The sequence below is a fragment of the Harpia harpyja genome, chromosome 7 (assembly GCF_026419915.1).
Source record: "Harpia harpyja isolate bHarHar1 chromosome 7, bHarHar1 primary haplotype, whole genome shotgun sequence".
NCBI lineage: Eukaryota > Metazoa > Chordata > Aves > Accipitriformes > Accipitridae > Harpia > Harpia harpyja.
Window position 1 is genome coordinate 24,729,339 of NC_068946.1, and position 22,457 is coordinate 24,751,795.

At 38.5% G+C, this 22,457-nt stretch overlaps 1 protein-coding gene across 1 annotated transcript in view; it reads right to left on the bottom strand.

The window, feature by feature from the left end:
* HECW2 (HECT, C2 and WW domain containing E3 ubiquitin protein ligase 2) overlaps positions 1 to 22,457 on the bottom strand; it is a 173,187-nt gene that overhangs the window by 45,136 nt on the left and 105,594 nt on the right. Inside the window, exons 5-12 of the mRNA XM_052792284.1 lie at positions 21,622 to 21,697; positions 19,577 to 19,746; positions 16,861 to 17,003; positions 13,269 to 13,369; positions 10,390 to 11,727; positions 8,950 to 9,045; positions 4,749 to 4,899; positions 4,275 to 4,378 (exon numbers count right to left, since the gene is read on the bottom strand). Coding sequence (XP_052648244.1) covers positions 4,275 to 4,378; positions 4,749 to 4,899; positions 8,950 to 9,045; positions 10,390 to 11,727; positions 13,269 to 13,369; positions 16,861 to 17,003; positions 19,577 to 19,746; positions 21,622 to 21,697 — 2,179 coding nt within the window. The remainder of the gene's footprint in view (positions 1 to 4,274; positions 4,379 to 4,748; positions 4,900 to 8,949; positions 9,046 to 10,389; positions 11,728 to 13,268; positions 13,370 to 16,860; positions 17,004 to 19,576; positions 19,747 to 21,621; positions 21,698 to 22,457) is intronic.

Below are 22,457 nucleotides of genomic sequence, written 5' to 3' on the forward strand. Positions count from 1 at the left end.
AACAACTATATCGATCTCAATCACACAAGCAAGAAAAGCACTAGGTATACAATTATTTCAGATTTATTAAGTATTCTCCACGTAAGTGTACCTGAATTTCTTCTAACATAGCACTGAAGTTCCTGAAAATATCGCAATTTTAGTTTAGTAAGTTTTACTTGTTGCTTTTGGTGAACAATCACTACAAAAAAAAAAAAAAAAAACAAAACATGTCCAATTATTTGGGTTACCAAACATGTGCCTGTGTATAAGGTGCAAGAAGGTCCCTGTGGCAAGCCTACATTGCTATACTGTAGCTGTATACAGATAAGTTATTTTTTAAATGCTAACTAATGGATATAAAAGTCATTGTACACTTAAAAATGTTTCATTCCTCCTTTAAAAAACCCACAATAAATCACTGCCATTAACACCCAATCCTGATACTGTATTTAAGCAGCTTATGTAAGTAAGAAACAGGTTGCCAAGGAAGTACCTTTCAAGTTTCAACTTTCAGTAAACATTTGGGTCTTCTCTAGCAACTTCGAGAAGTGCACTGATTTTTCAACAGTACCAGGAACTGAAAATACATTACGAATGGTATTTGCTACAATGTTAGAACTATTCCCCCCTATTATCTCTGAAAATCAACATGACATTTGGATGCGTATCTTAATATAAATGAAAAATTGCAAATTCAGATTGGGTCTGCAGTGATTTTACTCTAAAATGTATGCCGCCATCTACATTTCACAGTTTGTTTCTTTTGCATATCGCAGTATTTGCACAACTCCTTGTCAAATGAACATTAATCATGTAGAACACAGCTACCATGGATATAAAAGAACATAACCCAGCGGCAGAGAAAGGAGAAGAGAGGCAGTGAATGAGACTCTAAACTGAGGGAAAAGTAAGAAGAAATTGGAAAAAGAACAAAGACAGAGTGAAATTGTAAATATGGATGGGTAAACATTATGGAAAACGGAATGGAGAAAATAAAGACGTTCATTCTAAGCATTAGAGGAAACCAGAAAGCAGAAGGATAATAAGTAAAGGAAAAGTAAATGAACAAGAGGATTTTTAGAGACAGTTCTTAAACAATAGACCCCAAGCCCTCCCACATGAGGCATGTCTATAGAGCAACAGCAGTATAGCAAAAAGACCCCTGAAGCTATGCCTGAATACTTGGGCTGGGACTGTCTTCCAGGCATGCACTGCGGTTGCATGTCAACTCTGTATTGGTACAAAACTTGGGTGTACACCAGTCACTTCTCACACCCTGGAAGATGCTGTGACATGCTGCAGATAGGTCCACTGTCATAGTCTGGGCAATCTAGAAACCAGAACAGGTCACCAGGTGGGTTTTTCTTGCAGTTTAGAAGCTTATGAATTTGATTTATGAAAAGCTTATTCATCTGAACTTGCTGATTAGGGTTTAGCCTGAATTTCCTTTAAACCTATTTGTTTACAGCACAACAAACCATCTAGCTCCACATGCATGTGCACAAAGATAGAAAAGGAAAAGGCTACAGCAGAAGTAAAGAAAAAAATATAAATGGAGCACTTGGCTAAATCACAAGTTTTACAATACTTGAAACTCAAGAAAGGGTGGCATTGCTTGGGCATTAGATTAATTTAGGAAAGGGTATTGTAAAAGAATATCAAGAGCATCTAGAGACAAAGCCAAAGCACATAGTAACACACAACTATGCAAGTAACTGAATGGGTAACGAACTGTATAAAAGTATTAGTAAATTAGTAGTAGGAAGATGACCAAGAAGAGAACTGCTTAGCAAAAGGAAAAACTAGTAATGATGCTTAGAGCTCATTAAAAAGGACATTTCCTTCTGTCCTCATTGAAAAAGTTAACACCAACCAGACAACCAGAAGAACTAAAAAATAGGAGAAGAAAGAGAACTTTTTTCTTAGGCTAGAATAATTAAAGAGCAGGTCAAAGACTGGTGCAAATCAGAGGTTTTCAAACCCTTTGGGCTTGAAGAAGTGTACTCTAACACACTTAGAAAACTAGATGAAGCAATCTCTGAGACACTGGTGGTTATTTCAGAGGTATGAAGGAATTCTCAGAAGAAAAGGAATAAATATTATATCAATTTTTAAGAACAGGTGAAAAAAGGATGAAGGAAACGATAGATGACTTGACATTTTCTGTTCTTAGACAAACACACGAATTGTCAAACTACTTAAAGCAACGAGAAGACAACAAGGTAGAGAAACACCCAGGATTTCTGAAGAAACTAAGGAAGTTGGGCTGAGGCCAATCGTATGAAGTTTAACAAGGCCAAGTGCCGGGTCCTGCACTTCGGTCACGGCAACCCCATGCAGTGCTACAGGCTTGGGGAAGAGTGGCTGGAAAGCTGCCCGGCAGAGAAAGACCTGGGGGTGCTGGTTGACGGCCGGCTGAATATGAGCCAGCAGTGTGCCCAGGTGGCCAAGAAGGCCAATAGCATCCTGGCCTGTATCAGAAATAGTGTGGCCAGCAGGAGCAGGGAGGTGATTGTTCCCCTGTACTCGGCACTGGTGAGGCTGCACCTCGAGTACTGTGTTCAGTTTTGGGCCCCTCACTACAGGAAAGACATTGAGCTGCTTGAGCGTGTCCAGAGGAGAGCAACCAAGTTGGTGAGGGACCTGGAGCACAAGTCTTATGAGGAGCGGCTGAGGGAACTGGGGTTGTTCAGTCTAGAAAAGAGGAGGCTGAGGGGAGATCTTCTCGCTCTCTACAACTACCTGAAAGGGGGTTGTAGTGAGGTGGGTGCTGGTCTCTTCTGTCAGGTGGCTGGAGATAGGACAAGAGGAAACGGCCTCAAGTTGAGGCAAGGGAGATTTAGGTTAGATATTAGGAAAAATTTTTTTACTGAGAGGGTTGTCAAACATTGGAATGGGCTGCCCAGGGAAGTGCTTGATTCACCATCCCTGGAGGTATTCAAAAAGCGAGTGGACAGGGTACTCCAGGGCATGGTTTAGGGGGCATGGTTAATGGTTGGACTCGATGATCTTGAAGGTCTTTTCCAACTGAAATGATTCTATGATTCTAAGTTATTTTCTACTACTCGCGTGGTGCAAAGGCCACATATTTTGATGTTAATAAGGCCTTTAATACTGTTTACATGATACTCTCAGAATCATGTTGGGGAGAAAAGTACCTGAAACAGCTGAAACCACCTGGAGAGGGGTATGCAGCAGTTTGCAAAAATGTACTGAAGAGCAGTTATGATTTCTGTCAAACAAAAAGAGTACACTGAGATCCATCTGGGTCTGGTCCTATTCATTATTTCTATTAATGGCTGGATAGGGAGGACAGAACTTGCTACAACTAGGAGATGCTGCAGTACTTGGGCAGCAGGATGGAAAAGATTCAAAACCACAGTGACACATTAGAAATGTGCAGACCTGCGTGCAGGTAGGAATAATCAACTGCACAAACACCAGATGAAAAACAGAAATCTGTGCCAAAGATCTGCACGTTAAGGGTCTGGACCTGATTTTAGCAGATCTAAGTTCTACAGAACGCTGGTAGTTATTGTCAAACTATAAGAATAAAAGTAGTAAACATGCAGGAAGGTACAAGGAGTGTTGTACGTATGACGTGACATTTCTGCAATCTCTTCAGTACAGCAGAGTCATAGCTTTATTTCATTTTCTGAAATATTCCTCAGGAGCTTCAGGCCAGCTGCAGACAATCCTGAGGAGGCCAACAAAATAACTGGAGACCTGAAAACACAAGCCACAAGGAAAGACTAGGAAGTAACAGATTTAAGAATGTAAGTGAAACGATATGAGTAGACTGTCTAAAATAGTTGCAGAATGTCCATCAACTGGAGAACATGTTACAAGAACACATGAGATGGCATTTGCCAAGTATGGTTCAGGTACAGCTCATCCTATGTATCTTCAGCTGGGAGATTAAGCCAATGACTGCCCAAAGTCCTTTCTAGTCCTATATTCTACCAATTCAAAATGCAGTAGCAGATTCAAAATATTTGTAACCCAGACCACAAAATGTTATACTTTTTCACTGCAAATGTCCTGCCTTTATTTTTACCCAGTCAGGTACTGACAGAAAAATGCTCTGAATCTCACATCCATCTCTTCAGTGTATTGAACACGCTGAGCCATAATCTTCAAAAACTAGACAGCAATGAAAACAAATGGTTTCATTTTCACCCAGACTTTCAGGGGCAGAAGTTAGGTTCTGCCTCATGTCACTCTCATTAAATCATCTACGAGATGAGTGCTCCCTTTTGAGAGGGGAAAAAAAAATTCTTTTTTTTTTTAACCTGCGTTAGAATGGTGAAAGTCAGTTTCTTCTCCAGCTCCATCCACAGCATTTGTATGCTCTTCAGGCCTGTCATTAGTCATTGTTCTTCGGATGCTCTGGTACCTAGGGTTAGAAAACTGGTCTTTATATATAGTATATGGTAACTACAATCCAATTCTGGCTCCAAGGGAGCTTGCCCGCCTTTTCTGCCACGTAGGTTAATATACATTGACCTCTAATTTCTGCATTAATAACCTTTTGAATTTCTGAAAACCGTTATCAGATTTTTTTTTTTAGCCACGCAGCTTATGAACACAGGTAGAATACGAAAGCCTTGGAAGCCCACATGCAAAGTAAAAGGGACAGCCACATAAAAATAAATATAGATGGCCAGCTGTGGTAGCAACTGTGACCCTCTCTTCATACTCAGTCTTACAATGGTGAATGCAGTTTTGCAAGCACACAATTCACGAACAACAAGGCTATTTCTTACCGTCGATTCAGCTGTTCCATTTGCTGTATGGAATTTGACCTCTGGAGAATCTGTGGGGCTGGGGGGGCTGTAGGTCGCTGCCATGTTGTTGTCCTGTTCACATGGTCCACATAAAAAATCCGTCCATGGCTGTCAATTCGAGCCTCCCAATCTAAGTAGCAATAAAATACTGTGAACTATGGAGGGCTTGGGGTTTGTTTATTATTTCTTAATTTTAGCTCTGTGACTTTTATAACTATATCTATTGTTTCAAGTTTCTATTTCTCTTTTACAGGATGATTTCAGCACAGACCTTTCTTAATGAAGGGTTAAGAGACATGGTTTTTCCCTATTTTATCCCATAAATCAAATTCCCCACTATAGGTAAGGTCCTGTGGAATCAATATCTAATAATTTCTATTCCCTTCTCTATTCTATTTCCCACTAATCAGTAAATTCCCAGGAAAAAAAAAAAAATCAGGATACTTAGTCTAATTCTCTTGGACTGAAGCAATTCAAGGTCCAATCTCTGAGGCCTATTCCAGTGCAAAAGGCCAATGGGTAAGTACCAAAAACCTTGCAAAGCTTGACACCTGTCATTGTTTTTCCCCAGCTAATGGTAACAGTAATAAAATAGATGCCAGTGCTCTTCCTGGGTTTACATGGACCTATGTTGAAGGTAATCAGACCTGCCAGAAAAGATGGAAAATTGTAACAATAAAACTCCTTCATATACTAAATGCACGTTCCAGAATTGTAGTTTATGCAAATATCAGCAAATTCAACTTCTTGTGCAAGCAGTAACTATAAAGCTCTCCACTGGCTTTGCAACACAAGCTACAGACAGTGTTAGAAGTCTAGACCACAGAGATACCCCAGGACAGCAGAGATGAAGGCACTTGGACCCTTCGCCAACCACATCTGGCTTCAGTGCTCAGCAGAAACCAGGTGCATCACAACACCTGGGCCTCAGTTCATAAGCTTTTGGGGTGAGAAACACTGTCTGCCTAATAACTGCTTATAAAATGAGCAAGATACCAAGACATTGATCACAGCTGGGGACCACATAATAATAAAAAAAAAAAAAAAATTTTATATACAGAAACAGACATGACTGATTCTTGGACACTAGCAACTGCAGAAAACTTGCAAACCATTTAGCACATCAGTTGAAAAACAGTCTTGGAGAGCCCAGAAGGTTTCTAGAAGAGACCTTCTATATTGCAAGTCTAGGTGAAAACCATCAGTCACAGCAGTAACATTTTAAAAAACACTGGCAAGCAACCAATCCTAAATGACCACCGCTCCCCGAGGAAAGAGGGCATAAAAATGTCTTGACAGCAGAGAAGGAGAACTGAATTCTACTGTATTTAATACTGACAGCCTTAAAACCTCACTCAGGCTTTGTTACTGTATGTGTACTGACTTCTGTCAACTCTTGGCTGCCCCCAAGTGGCTTGCTGCGTTACACTGTAGGGCCTGAGTCGACTCAGGAAGAGGGAGGAAAGGCAGGTTTTGAGATAAACTCAGTGTGTCATCCCTGCACGACAGCTGTATATTTTAGCTGGCCACAATGCAAATTACTCTTCTATCTTTACAATGCACAATCAAAACAGCCTATTAGTGTTTAAAGCATTTCTAGTGTGAACAAGAGCTATGTAGGAAAGCAAGCTCAGAGGAAGAAAAGAAAAAGCAGCACAACAGGATAGGAATAAACAGAACCATTTAAGGAACAAACTTCAATTCCAGAAGAAAAAATTCAAAATTTTGCATTATACTGTAAATTTACAATACAAGTTTAAAAATAAACAAAATTGCATCAATGCAAAGCTTATGGCATAATCACTGTATTTGCTATCAGAAATATAACACAATTCAAAGTTATTTAAAAAAAAATTCATTTATATCTCAAAAATGCAAACTGAAACATTTCAACATTCTCTGAAAAACATTTCCATTTTTTAAAAAGAAAAATATGATTGAAACAGATGTTCCCATGTAAAGGTCCCATTTAAAAAACAGTAGTATCTTCTGATGAAATAAAAATACTCAAAATTTTTAACCAGAGTTTGTAAACAAAACATTAAAGTATTCCAGGAAGGATAGGACTGCTTATTGGGGGGAAAAAAAAAAACCAAACCACACCAGTTTAAATTTGTGAATTCATTATTCTGCTTAAATGTCAAACCCTAGGCCACTGTATAATAGTTGACACTTTTCTTGTGGTGATTATATGTCCAATTCTGACACACAGTCACCATTTCTGTAATGTGGTCTTGAAGAAAAGCATTTTTGCCTGCATTCAATTTTAAATACACAAGTTTAAACACTTGGGCAATGGCTTCTAAAGTAAAGCACCTGCATCAGTGTTGTGATGGACAAGGATATCTTTTGTTAGTCATAACGTTGTTACTCAAATGTGTTACAGATAACTTAGCTTGCTGAATTGCAAAAATGTAATTCATCAAGGTTGTGTGGTCAAGTTTATTTGTTGATTTTTCCCTAAGAATGTAGGAATTGGAGCATAATGTTGCATGTTATAGGTAGAAATACTAGATAAATATTTCAATTCTTTCTCTTGCTCTTTAACTTAACCTACACACAACTGAAAGAAATACACTTATTTTTCTTTCTTAGTTTCAGATTCTGGTAAAACAACAAGTAGAATACAACCCAAATTACAAAGAAATTACAGTTTATAACTCAAAATTATATTCTAAACATTTCTCTAATTTATCACTATTAAAATATTAAAACTGTTACATATCTGAAAGCAGAGCTTTGGAGAGAAAAACTGAATCTAGGCAACAATTAGTATTTGAAATTTTATTCACATTAGCAAATGAATGATCTACATAAAGATTGCACTGGGCTTTGATTGTAAAGGAGTGATGTGTATATGCATGCCCATGTGTGACTGTGTAAAAATCTCAGCAGATGTCAGAAATGTTAGAATACCACACAGCCAAAGCTTTTCCATTAGCATTCCAACAGTTTTTCCAAGTAGTTATTGTAATGTATAGTTTGCTTCTGAAACACAAAAAGCAATCTATGTATAAACCATGGTATTATAAAAGCTATCTCTATGCATTTCTCATTTGTTATACTGATCTCTGAGTATTTCCCATGATGTTTTCTGTCTTTTTCAGTATGAAAAGTGATAAAAACGCAACTGAAATATATGTCTCCCAGGCACAATTTTCTAAAAAATAACACTGTTTTTTTGATGTGGCAGTTAATTAACTTTAGGATCTGCACTCAGGACTGATCTGTTATATGCACTGATTATAACAGAAGCAGCAGGGAGCAAAATCTTCTCATCATGCTGGCTTTCTAATACACAGTTATACCAGTGTTCTGCTATCAGGCTCCTTCCAGTTACCCTCTCCAATTACGGAGCACAGTCCCAATTCCATACTGTGAATAAGGATCTATTCATTTTACACTAAATATCTGAATTTCTGAGTCCTTTAAAGTAATAGAGCTTTGCCAAAGACTTCAGTGGGTCTGAATTTAACTTTTTTTTGCTTTTTTGTTTTAAAGTACTGTTTGCCTCTTAGCTGTGTAGCTTTTTTTTGGCCCTTTCTCCTTTCTTTAAATATCTAATACTGAACAGATTTTCACAGTTCCAAGTTTAAGCAAGTGAATCAGTCCAACAATTGGGAGCAGTGTATTTTTCAAATGCGTTAGAGAAATTATAATTTATCTGTCAATTTAGGCTCATCTAACTGTTGCTTAATACCCAGGTTTATTTTAATTCAAGAAGTCTTCACAGTGCCTCAAAAAATGCAAGGAAAACATGGACACCTTTCACATAATCTGCAGAGATTAAAGATGTTACATATTTCTTTGTAAATCATCACCACACAAGAAGTATTCAGAGATTTCAGAGTGATTGACATCTTTCTCTCCAAGTTCCTCATACGTATCACCTCACCTCCCTACCCATGTGCACTGCATACTGAAAAGACAGCACTTCTCCACAAACGTCACTTAGCAAGTCTGTATACGCCAGGCGCAATTATCATAACACATCCTGATAGTTTGCACACCGAGCACAATGCCTTTTACAAAACAGCACTAGACTTAATCATCATCACTCCTCACTTAGAACTTTTCAGCTGTTCATTCTCAGTTCTCGCATTTAAAAAAGAAATGTAATGAGATCTCAGTATTGAGATCCAGGCAGCCTATCCCCCAATTAAAGTATGAAGAACCTCACTTGGTGGTAGAGCCTCATCCACTCTCTGGTACCGGCTAACATCCTGACGTACTGAAGGCAGTGACCTCAAGGGCTGATGGCCATTGGCTTGAGAACCTGGAATCAAAATGCCCACAAATTATTTTTTCAGTCAATATGGGGAAGCCTTAGAGTTGCCTCTAAAGTGAACAAGACATGCTAAAGCTTCTGCTGAACTACAGTATTTTAGGATGTATCTAATAGTCATCTATTTTGGGGGGCAAAATAAGTTATGCCTACAGTTCTAGGTAAGTGATTTCTCTGGGATGAGCTGCAGCCCTGGTCCTGAAAATGTAACCTCTTGGGATGTGCCGCATCCACCTGTGACCAGCAGAAGCCAGGGCAAAAAAACAACAACGTGTGCCTGAGCCATATCCCAGCAAAGGACAAAGACAAAGCTCCACCTGGCCCCTGCAAAAACCTTGCTGTAAGAGTGGGAGGTGAAATTGTCCATTGACCTTCCTTGCTGCAGCCACACTGACCTGCAAAACATGGTGCAACCTGACACCTAATAAAAAGAGAGTCCCAAATGTCTAGAAAATGCTGTAAAATGAAGTATTGACAGTATTTGAAATAAATACCAAAATTATTCTTTCCAAACAAAAGAGCTGTTTATAAAGAGAAGAAATTAATAGATCCCAAAACTTTTGAAATGTTATGAAAAAGACACATTCAGAAACCCACTTGATTAGATCCATTTCAATCCCTGAAGAAACTGAACTGATAATCCATTGTGAAATGTGCTTGGAAACAATGTTAGGGACACATTTCTACTTTCAGTGATTTTAGTGAGACACAAAATTCTCAACTGTTAAAATAATTTTACAATTGGTAAGAGTTTTACAGCGTTAACTTGAGTAACACATTCCTCTCCTCCCATGGTTCCAGCTGTGCTAGGAAGTGTCTATACAGATAAGGAACTAGGAAAGGGAAGATAAACAGCGTGAAGTATGACTAAAAATGATTCTCTTCCTTTTTTTTTTTCCTTTCTTTTGATTACCCTTATGTTTTAATGCTAATATATAAACATGCAAAAGAAAAGACCCAAATATAAATTCTAGTTTGTATTTCATAGTTTTGGGATTTTTGTCCCCCCTCATTACCATTTTGATCAGCGAGCAGGGTAATATTGTAGAATTCTTTACTCCTCGTCATCCTCCTTCTCACTACTCTCTCAAGAATTAAATTATATCCAATTTCAAAATAAATGTCTTGGATATTTCAGGTTTGATTTTTTGTTAAATAAAAAACCCCAAGAGTCTTAAAGAAGGGAATAAATCTCAAAGGAACAACAACAAAAAAGTATCCTGAAAGATAATGAAATTGAGAAATGAAGATCTTTATTTTCAGTTGTTAATTTTTTAAATTATTTTTACTGGCTGCAGAAAGATCACTTCAGAAAGTGCCTCCTGCAGTTGTTACCTCCAGTTGCTCCTTCAACCTGTGCTGTGGCACCCTCACAAGCTGCTTGGGCTCCTTCAGTTTCTTCATCCTGAGACTGGCTATTGGCAGCTGCCACCTGCAGGCTTCTTCTTTGCCAGATTTCTTCTGCTTCCTCTTGGTCTTGTAATTCACCTGCCTCAGCCTCCTGTACTTCCTCCTGAGGTAAATGTACCGCAGGTAGAGAACCAGAAGTACTTGCAGAGTCCTGTGTTTCAGCACCTGGCTCAATTCTAGCTGCATTGGTGACACAAGCTCCCTCTTCCTCCTCCTGAGAAGAAAAGGCTGGAGTCTCGGGAAACCTGGCACTTTCAGAAGAAGAACACCGCATTTCAACTGAGGAACGTCGCACAGTCGCACTTTCGTTGCAAGAGCTGTCTGCCCCTTCCACGTCGCTCTCCCCTTCTGGCCGAGTACTAGCCTCACTGACGCTTTCCGTGCGAGCAGGATCACTCTGCTCCGTTTCTGATGACATCTGGGAAGGTTCAGACCCTTGATCAGTGGATTCCATTTCACTAACACCCCTTCTGCTCCCAGCAGCAGCAGCAGCAGCTCCTGTGTCCACACTGCTAGGAGGCTGCTCTGCCTCCTGAGCAGCACACGACTCACTGCCAGCCTGGTCTGCCGGTGCTTCACTTCGAGAACCTTGCAGGCTTTCACCTCCTGCTGACTGTGATGGTGGAAGCTCTGGGAGAGTCTCCTGCTGGTCATCAGTTGATGGCAAAGGAGCTTCAGAGGCTGCAACATTTTCATTCTCTGCAGGCCCTTGCACTGCCTGATCTGATGAGTAACTTAAACCACTTCTTTCAACATTTCTTGTAGCACCATTAAGCATTACTAAACCACCATCGTCTTCCAAGGAAGACGGAAAACCCAGGTCTTGATGTAGTTCATGCTCCTCTTCATCTGAGTCAATGTGAAGCATAGCATTAAGTCTTGTGTCAGTAGGGAAGCTACTCCTCAGTTTTGGGGAGGCTCCACGTGGACGCTCACCACAGGCAGACGTCCCAGTTCTCGGATGATTGTTGTGTTCTATTGCATCCAGATAGTCATTTAGTGAGTCCTGGCGACCTCTGGTAGGTGATGATCTTGAAGCGCCGGAGGTCAACTCATCCTGGTCTGTTTCCAGGGTTGTACTAGTCCTTAAAGGGCGTCTCAGGATTGCTTCTCCAGAAGATTCCTCAAGGACTGGACCATTGGAACACACTGTGGATGTATCATGATGTCCTGCTGGCATGTCCTCATCATCAGAGGGGCTCCCCAAGTCTCCATTTACAGAATTCACTCCTAGCAAAGTGCCAACTGTTTCTGGTGAAGCGTCTGCAGAGACACAAAGACTGAACGTGAAACACAATGCAGCAACAGACAGTTCATTCTACTTTGTCTGCATCACAGAAGTGATATAAAAATACACATCTCTCAAGATGTTTGCTTATTTCAATCAGACAATAAAGGCAAGAAAATACAATTAAAACAATAGAGGCATCTACAGCGTTATAACAGCAATCACAGAATTTTCTCTGTGTAAGTCTATACTATTTTGTAGGATACAGAAAATTTAATGGATGCGAAGTATGATTTCAAAGGACTCTCATTTTGCTTTTAAAAGGCAAAGCACTGCCAAGCATCTTACCAAACTGTCAGCAAAACCAGCCTCACAACCAAGGAACCAGTTTTCTACAGCGTATCTCTCATATCCAAAAAGTAGGATTTACACAAAGCCCGTCACTGACACCAGTTGCCATTACACCCTTAGCAGCATGCAAACCAGCATCTGAGATCACATGAGGAATCACAGATTGTGTACAGACATCGAATTCTATGCACAACATTTACTTTTGAGTTAATTTATAGGACTTTCCACTGTAAAGAATGGGAACCTACTTAAGTAAAGTTCATGAGATATTAGTTATGCTATGGTAATACATATAAAAGGGAAATGAAAATAAACCATCTCATTTGAGAGATGAGATGGTAACTCTGCACATGGAAATTAAACAGTCATAGAGTTGAATAATCCAGCTGTAAGTGTCTGTACACGTATACAAGAAACCTAACAGTGAAGTCAGTGAACTAGAGAGCCTAGCAACAAACAGGACTGAACACAGAAGCATTTTTTTAATGGTGCCAGAGCAAAAATATTAATGAGATACAGGACTACATGGCTACAGAAAAGGCAAGAATGTTGTATCAAGTTAAAAGACAGAGCAATATCTCACTACCAAAGTGATTACACGAAGTCTAACGAAGGAGAATCTAAGATCATAAACATGTAAACAGACACATATGATGTGGCAGACATGTAACTGTACTAGCCATGTTCTGCTAGTTGCCTTCAGAACAGGAAAAAAGGGAAATAAAAGAATTGCCTAATGGAAGCATGTATTCTCATAACCATAACAGATATTCTTGGTTCTAAGCAGGACACAGTTCTGTGAAAGGGGGACAGGACGGAGTGATCTGCATGTACACCAGCAGGGGATGAGAGCACAGGTGGAATCTTACTTGCAACCGCTTACCTCAGCCAAAGGTGTTACAAAGCAAAGATGTTACAGTGTGAAGAGAAACAATGAATTTGATTACCCAATCTATCCCATAAAATGAGAATCATAAGCAGCTTTATTTAAAAATCTATCTAACAAAATAGGAAAACAATACAGTAAGTGTTGGTGTTTTGGAATTACCATCTCCAAAGCAGTACCTGACATATCTAAACTTTGAATCCCAATAGAAAAATATATAATAAAGGCACTGTACACAAATGAGAAAGTACATTACCACAGAAAATCCTAGAAACTGAAATACATAGCAACTCTCTCCATACAGCTATCTGGAGATTCTGATCATTGACAAGTTCTCACCTTCGTGAACAGAAGATGTGATTTCCACTTTGAACTGGAGATATCCACTTACATGATCAGCTGGGAGCCTTCTGCCAAGATTATAGCTGAGAACCTGGTCTCTGCAAAAAGAAAGATATTGGTTTTTTTTTAAATTTTAACTGTTTTTATTTTTCAGTATTTGTATCAGAGGCTCTTATCAGATAACAATCAGCATGATAGAAAGTAATTTCTGTTACAATCTTCAAATCAGCCACATACTCTGGCTTGTATGGAAAAGTACAAACACCAACAATGGTGTAAAATACCTTTAGTTAACAGATAAAACAGCCTAACAAACTACTTTTGATCATTTCCAAATACATATTGTGCCCCAGCAATTCTTATACAGTTATAAATCTCAAGTCCTAAAGAAATCAAACTGCAAAGGATTCCCTTCCCCTAACCTCCGCCTTCCTCCAACCCAAGTATGTTTTCTAATTAACAAAACCTTTCATTTTTTAAAACCTTCTGCCCCCTTGTGGTTTTTGCTATATACAAAATTCCCAGATTCTTCACATTTTAGTTCTCATTCAATAAAGTACTTCTGCATTCCTGTTTAGAAAAGCTATTAATGCTTGGATTTAACTTCAAATATGTTCTTAAGAGTTATTGAATTCAGAGGGACTCAAACTTGATTAAGCACTTGTATCAGCTTGAGACTTAGGATCAGATCCTAGGCCATACATTCTTATTAGGCACAGCCAGAACTCACAGCCCCAGCTCCCCTCAGTGCAGCTGGGACAGCTAAAGGGTGAGGAGGGAGCTACTGAAGACCTCCATAGGAAATTATTGTTATTTATGGAAATAAATTTATATTGGTATAAATGCCTCTCCTTTACTGGGAGCACTCCTACTGCAATATGAGTGACAGACTAAAACAAATGCAAGGTCATTACTGAAATAAGCTGCAGCAGTTTGCATCCAAACATTAACTTCCAGCAAAAAAGTCCCGAGTGGACAACGTAAGGCAAAGCAGCCTCCCCACGTTGCTCTATAGGCTGCAGTACATCGAATTACGATAGTAGTGTCTCCAGGATCCGTCACAGATTCATCGCTCTCTACTCCAACTACAATTCTTCAGCTAGACTTGGGGGTATCCTCAGAAGTTTGCCATTTAAGGTTTCCACAATTTTTACATGAAGTTTATATTACTCTAGGCCACTCGAGATTAGAGAAAGCCACAGTCTGCTCTGTATTCAGTTGAATCAATACTATATGACTCTCATGCTCATTTATCATGTTTTCCATGAAATTTAAAGCCACTGGCCATTTTGTTACACAAACTTGTGAGCTATGATGACAGCTAAAAGTGGGGCAGAATTTTAGTTCAGTCTGTCTAAAATGGCTGGTTCTAAACTTCACCTTTTCATTCATTAATACTGATCATTAATACAGGGAAGGGCCTTGGACGTCGTACATGTAATTTTTCAAGTTCACATCTTAACCCAGTAGAGGATTTTGATTGTCCTTGACATCATGAAAATGAAGAAGAAAGTGAAGATGTTTTACTTGCTTGATCAAAAACAAAATAGAAGAGAATTTGCAGCTGATTGTATGTTTGGTACATTTCTACTTCATGACTATATTAACCACTCCTTTACTTTGCAAAACATCTGGTGAAATGTTGTCTGTCTTTACCATGTCTTGGAAAAAGAAACCCTGACAACTGATTGGCACGCAAAAACTGCAAATGGACAAATAAATTACAGATGAAGAGGCAAAACTGATTTAACGTCAGTTCTAACAGCAGTATGGCAAAACCAAACTAAATACTTACCTATATTCTTGCTACATATTTGTTATACAGCCCTTCCTTTCCTAAAAAGATTTGATATATCAAATAGACAAAACTGAAATATGGAGAAGAAAACAGGAAACATCTTCCAGAATACTGGTTTGAAAAAACATAGACAAGAACCAATGAACACAGCAGACAGGTAACTTGCAGACCTCACAGCACTAGGAATCCCAGAGCAGAAAAACATTTTGGGGTTTAGCATGGAAATGAAGACCCTGAACTAGGTTTTGAAACCAGTCTGTATCACGGTGCTATTTTTGAGTATATACCAGTGTGCAAATTTATTAGAAAAAGCTGCTTGCTCAACTTATCACAATTTGCTGAAACTCAAAGATGAAGCATTTCTTAGAAAAGTTGGATTTATATACACCTGAACTGCTCTTGGATACCACTACAAAACAAATGGGCAGGCTTTTTTTTCTTTTTTTTTTAAAGAAATTCTCTATCAGAAGACATCATCAAAATTTTAAGCTGCTCTTACAATTTTATTCTTACCTTACTTACCAGTGTAACCACCACTTTGGAAACTTAAAGCTGAAAACTGTTTTCAAATTGAATTTGCTTTTCTCCATTTATGCAACTTGTTACTTTGATGGGAATATCTGTGAAAAAGGAGGCCAGTCGTTTATAACCTGCTTTTTGTGCAAAAGCATGATCATACTGCCATGCCCTTAAACTTTCAGGGAAGAATATACACATTTTATTTCACCATCATTCCTCATGGGCCTCATCTGGTGGCCTTCTAAAGTTAATGTAGGCACATTAACTTTAGCAGACTGAGTTAGGTCCTATACAAAACACATGTGAATAATTCAGTTCCTCCCATTGTCTTTCAAGGAATTATTTTTTTAATTTGTCAAATATAGCATATATATGTAAAAAGATGTTAACAAAATAATATACTCTACATACTGCTCTGTCTTAAATGTAAAATTGCATTTTTGCACATACTGCTGCATCTTTTGCAGACCTCCAGCCATTTGCTTCACACCTGCAATGTATCACAGTGCTTAATTACCAAGTCTCAGGCTCTTCTCAGTGCATATGTTTGTATGAAGGCCTCATTGGATCATCCACTTGACTATGCTATGGTCCCCTCCAGTAACCATCATGAAGTATAAAACAAAAGTTTCTAAGTGACTTGCATCTTTATACCAGAACAGTTAGCTATCAAAAAATGAACAGAAATTTTTAAAATTAGTACAACAGCTGAATTTTCAGTCCCTTCAGTGCACTATTCATAGCAAAAGGCAATTTTAATTTCATAGTAGCACCAGCACTCTGAAAAATAAGGAGTCACAGCCTTGCAGTTCTGGGCAATTAGCTGAACAGGTATTAAATCTCTGATTATTCAACTGACAATAAAAATACTTGAACTGTAAAAGAAGTGAGACAATAAAATCTGCTTCTTCTAAAAAATTTGCACACAATCATGTAGTATTGTGATAATGCCCTGCTTCTTGACTACCTAGCCAGAGGGTGAACTTTTTTTTTGAGGGTAACACTTTTTGTGTAAAGAAATTAAGCTGAAAACAAATTATAGACACACATATACACAAACATGGGTACATGCATTCAGAACAGAGTTAGAAACACTGACATCTGCCAGTCAGGCAATAAGGCTATTAAAATGCCTACTAAATTGCTTACTACAGATGCAGTAGAAATTTGCTGTTCTGTGACAGTAAGCCAGAAAGGCTGCTCTGCGCCAGCATCCTAGATGCTGAGTCTCCCTGATCAATGGAAGTAAGCATTAAGAATGTATTAATTTACCCAATTGCATGTCTCTCCAATAGTCTCTGAACTGGTATGGTTAACTTCCCAAGAAAGCGCTTGATGATCGGACGACTCTTGGCAAATTTGTCTTTAACCTCAATTTCTAGGACATCTGTTAGAAGTGCAACAAAAGAATATTTCTGGAAGGAAAGAACATATTGACACCATATCAATACACCTTTATTCAGAAAGTATGTACATAATTACTACTAGCGTGCAGTGAACTCTGAAAGCAATGATTGATGACAGCAGTTTCCATATTGCAAAATAACATCAACATAATTTATAAAGCACTGTATTTTTGTGTATGTAAATAGCCTCTCCAGAAACCCTTACCCTTTTACTGTTCCTCGAAAATAATTGCTCAGTAAGAAATTGCACTAGATAAAAGCACTTTCATGGTCTACGTCAGAAAGGAGAAAGCAATGTATCCTAGTGATTGCTTCAATTTGGTTAGCAGAAAGCAAGAAGATAAGGTATCCTTGCTGTACTCTACGAGGTTACAGAAGAGTAGCCAGGTCAACACAGGAGGAAGGAGGAAAGTGTCTCACTCTAGGCTATGCTTAATGAACTTCCCTTCCAACACCATGCTTTGCGTTTTTTTTTTAATGCATGACAGAAAGTCAAAAGGGCAATGTGTACGCAGTATTTTCAGGAGCACTGTAACTAAAGGAGGAGAATTTTCTACAGATTTTTGCCCCAAAGTTCACAAATCTTCTCAGCAAGTTCCAACAGAACCTTTTTCTGCACTTGGGGCCTTTAAATGACATGATACTAATTTATAAAAGGTTTCTTGATGTCTGGTAAGATCATTCTTCCACCTTTCCCTATGAGGGAACACCATCACAGTTACTCTCTTCAGACTAGCATCAATTTTCATGCAGTTTATGAATACTTCATCTTTGAGATCTGTGCTGCTCTGTCAAGTCTGCCTGAAGATGGCCAAAAGATTCAAAAATTGTACAGGGCAAATATATGAGCAGGCATGTTGGCAGACACACACACATACACACAGTGTGATAACAAATTCCCTTAAGAAAGCAAGCTTAGGAACCGAAGATTTTTATTTTTCCTCTAGATTGTAAGATATTTCAAACAAACAAACTAAAAGGTATGGTATAACCTACTCAGAAAAGCCGAGGTCATCTAGTTATACCTTTACTATCTGCCATCTTTAAGACCTCTGAGCAAATCGCAGTACAATGCCCAATACACATCTGGCTAGATAGCTAAAGGTGTATTGAACAAGGAACAAAAGAAGGAACAACTCTTCAGTTCAGCTGTAGACATCAGCTAAATATATTCAAAACCAGCAATTAAACTGGGTCAGGATTAAAAACACTTCCTCATGCTAGGCAACTGTTGGAGCTGGGTTCCTGCAATAAACAGAACTTAGAGATTTGTCACTCTCAGTTTGCTATAAAATTGCAAATTATTTTGCAGAAAGGAGTAGATGTAAAACAGGATCAATTCTGCACCACTAGGACAGCATATGTAATGGGATCATAAGCTGCTGTCGTCAGAGCATTGCTACAGGGAAGGTAACAGCAGCTAAAGCAAGCTGATACAATGCGTGCACCAGTGAACATCATCACTTTTCTAGTAAGCTTCGAAACCAGGGAGAACTGGAGGAGGAAGAAGGGGAAAAATAAGAGTAGATTTTCTTTCTATCTACTAGATAGATGGATGGACAGACAGAAGGATGAAGAATCAATTTAGAGATTAGAACTCTGATTATTTTTAAGATTTTAAGACTTCCACACATCTACAGTCTTTCCCACAACCAAGCACCCCTAAGCAGTGCTAATGCTGGCCCTGCTCTGTTCTCTTTTCCTGCTTGTTTGGTTTGATTATGATTTGTGGGAACATTTTCCAAAGCCCACTCAATTTTCCAGTTTTCCTAAAGAACACATTAACAATCATCAAGCACAGTACAGGCATCTGCTCATTAGAAAACAGGCACAGATCAAGAACACTGCTCGCCAGTCCTGAAAGCGTTATGGACTTATGTCAGTATTTGCACCTTGTTTCCCACATAAACATTTATTTTCAAAAACACAGCCTGGCTCTTCTGTGCTCAAAGACAGTTGTGGGACTGAGTTCCTTCTCTGAGACCTGCACAGCATACCCAATATAAACACATCTGGAAAACTGGCTTCTGCCAAACTGCCTTTTTTTCCCCCTTGCTGAGTGGTGCTGTAATGCCTCCCTGGGCTTTCCTTCTTACAGCAGTGCATACAGAGGCTACACCAAAGCACATCCCTCTGCCTGACAAAACTGAAAGCTTGCCACCTGCTATGCACAATAAGAATATCATTTCCAAATGAACAGTTGCAATCACTGAGCATAAATGCTCACTTATTGTACCTTTTCTTAAAGAGTCTTCTCACAACATATAATCCATTTTAATTAATTTATTTCTGCAATTTCAAGAAATCTACAGGGCTGTTGAGTGAGTTCAACTCTTGTTAGGAGAAGGGAATGAAAACCTCACAGCAGTGCATCTTCAATACACAGCTTAAATACGTAGATGATAGCTGTTTCTATCCAACAACAGGGTTCCTAAAATTACTACAATTTCTGTGTCAGTTTAAATAACTAGCTACAAAATAAGCTCACAGCCTTCAGAGAGTAAGGACTCATGCATAAAGAGAAAATACAAGCCTGGTACACGGCATCAGCTGGCAGACAGCTCTGAAAACGGATACATTACCTCTCTGTGCCAAACAGGATTAGTTGTGTTACTGATGATAGTCGACCTTCTTTCCTGGCCATGATGAGCAAATGTAGGAAACGTACTTTTCTTGCCCGGCTGAATGGACATCTTTAGATAAGGATCAGGGTTGAAGAACATGCCTTTTTTAAGTCCAACTGCTCTAATATCTATAAAGCAAAACAAGAAGGAAGGAAAAAGGAATTGAGTAAATTAAAGCTAGTTCACAAAGTAGTGCATTCCTAAAATATTATGCAGGAAATCAGTTCACCATAAACTACTAAATAAAGCAACTTAAAATTACTCATATGTTAACTGGATCCAGCATACAGAACATACTTAAAGCAGGAAGTCAAGTGTTTTCCCAAGACACTATAGGAAAGAAAGGTATCAACATCCTCATTTACATTTTAGCCTCCAGCCATTTGTAAAACAAAAAGCATGAACTTCTAGCTCACCTACAAAAGTTTTTCTCAGTATGTAAGGTATTTCCACTCTTAAAAAGAAAAACCAAAAAACACAAAAAAAAGGTCACACAGTACTTGCTCTGTTTCTGGGTAAGGGGAAGGGACTAATATAAAAAACTGTATGGGAGGTAATATAGTGAACTCATGCTTTCCCAAAGTTGAGACTTTGATAAACGTAATTTCAAATACTCATTACCAGGGTTGCTCTGGACTATGATGTACACTTTCTCCCAACTTAGAAAAAGATAACCTATCTCACATAAAAGGAGGCAAAGTTTTCTGAAAATGTTTCTTTCTTCCTAGGGAAGCCTCAGTACCGCAGCCCTTGCAACTTGCAACAATAAATAATAATTTCCTCACGTGCATATTCTCATGCCTAAGGACTTTAATGATAGCACAAGCTTAAAAAACAACAAAAAGAGGTATTTTTTTATATAACATTAGATTTTAAACTTAACTGTAAAATATTTCTCTGTTTAGGTTTGCTGAAGCACGAGATTTTTGTGTCTTTCTCCATTAGGTACTCCAATACGCTGCATGCAGTCTTCATGACTCTAATGCAACTGGCGCATACATACTTAGATAAGCAGTTTATACATGCAGGCAAAATTCACTGCGCTAAAATGAAATACCCCACCCGTGGATTCAGTAGAAAAAAAAATCCTACCCAATGTTCAAAATTAAGCCACACAGTAGAAATACTATGAAATAAAGGGTAATTGCCTTTAAAAGCAACAACTTTGCATGTGCAAATAAGCAACCAAAAAAATGTTCTGGGAAATATGTTACAGACCTATCAGTCAATACACCTTTCAAAATTAATTTAGGGGACTCCTCTGGCTGAGTCACAACCTTCCATTAAACGCAATAGATTTTTCAGAATTCACAAAACAATTATTTTTGTAGTACCCTATGTGAGTCTATACAACCTATCAGCTCTATCCCAGATACCTGCTGAAAGACCGTTTCAAAAAGCAGGGTTTTTTTCTGCTCTACTCCTACAATCTCTAAATGTTTTCATTGTCAGCTCTTCAAGATTCAGAAGCAAATTTTTTCTGTCTTTGCTCAAGCTGAATATGCGTTAGTCTCACACAAGACTTCCCATGGAATAACGTGCTAATCAAAACAAGTGAAGCTGGTAGACTGTACCCCTACAGCTATTTTGCTGTAGTGACAGCTTAGCTCTCTTACAAGTAAAGATTTTTTTCCTTTCTAAACCACCATTTGCAGCCATTGCTTTTTTACTGCTTCAATGTGATGGAACCAGCTTGCATTTTATTTAGAGGCTAAGTTCTCCAATCTTCAGTCTGAGAGGAACTGTCCTTTGTGCAAACTGGAAATTTCTCCAAATTTTTCATGCTGGGATCCATCAAATCCATTTCTTTCACTCCTGGAGATTCATGATTCTGCCTTGTTTTCAACAAACAGAAGTTCTAAAGAAATGACATCTTTCAAGCCACTAGAGTGTGCTCCTACAGAGGCTAATGAAGAAAACTGTTCCATCTTTCATGTTATTTAAAACAGCAATTAATTTTTTTAACAGTAATTTGTAAAACACAGAGTAGTGTTGTTCTTTACCTGATAGGGTAAAGCTGACTAACTTCCTAGAGTGCTGGGCTCCAGAAGCACCTTCATCCACACCTTCTACTCCCATCTGAAGAGGGGAAAAAAAATGAAATATATCACAGAAGTTTTCATCTGCTTTGTACATGCTTGAGGATGATAATGCAACTGTAAGGTAGCATGCAGGGGAAGAATCTGGCCAACTACTGTCTATTACCACAGACAGGCAGAGCTACAGCATTTGTTTCTAGGAAAATATCTATTATTTATGCCACACAGTGCTAATACACCAGTACTTGGAATCTTCCAAACAGAACATGTATAGGCTAATACACATGCAGACACTATTAGTTGGAGAAAAGGAGACTGTATTTTCTTACAGGTTTCCCTTTTGCAAAATAAAATCAACAGTGTGGATTGGTTATGCATACCAAACCACTGAGCTGGCCAGTGACAGCATGTGTATCTTTTGTCACTTTCCACAAATAGATAATTTACCGCACAACAAAAAAAGCAAAGAGATCAAAGAGAGACTAACAAAAGCCTTCAGATCTATGAACAAAAGCTCCTTTTAAACAGAAAAAGTGCATCAGATATCTAAATATGGATGTGGTCTAAAAGCTTATGCTTCACAGATTTTTCAGGTTTGGTTTCTACTGAAATCCCTCATTAGGTAAAGCACTACTTCAAAATAAAAAGTTTCTCTTGTGTTAATGTCTTATTAATGTCTAGCTCTTTCAACTAGAAGAAGAATTTGTCTTTCAGGACAGGGGTGTGCATCCAGCTGAATAATCTACCATGCAGACATCAGTGGAGCTATCTTTGAAGTCAAATGGTTCTCCAGATAGGTG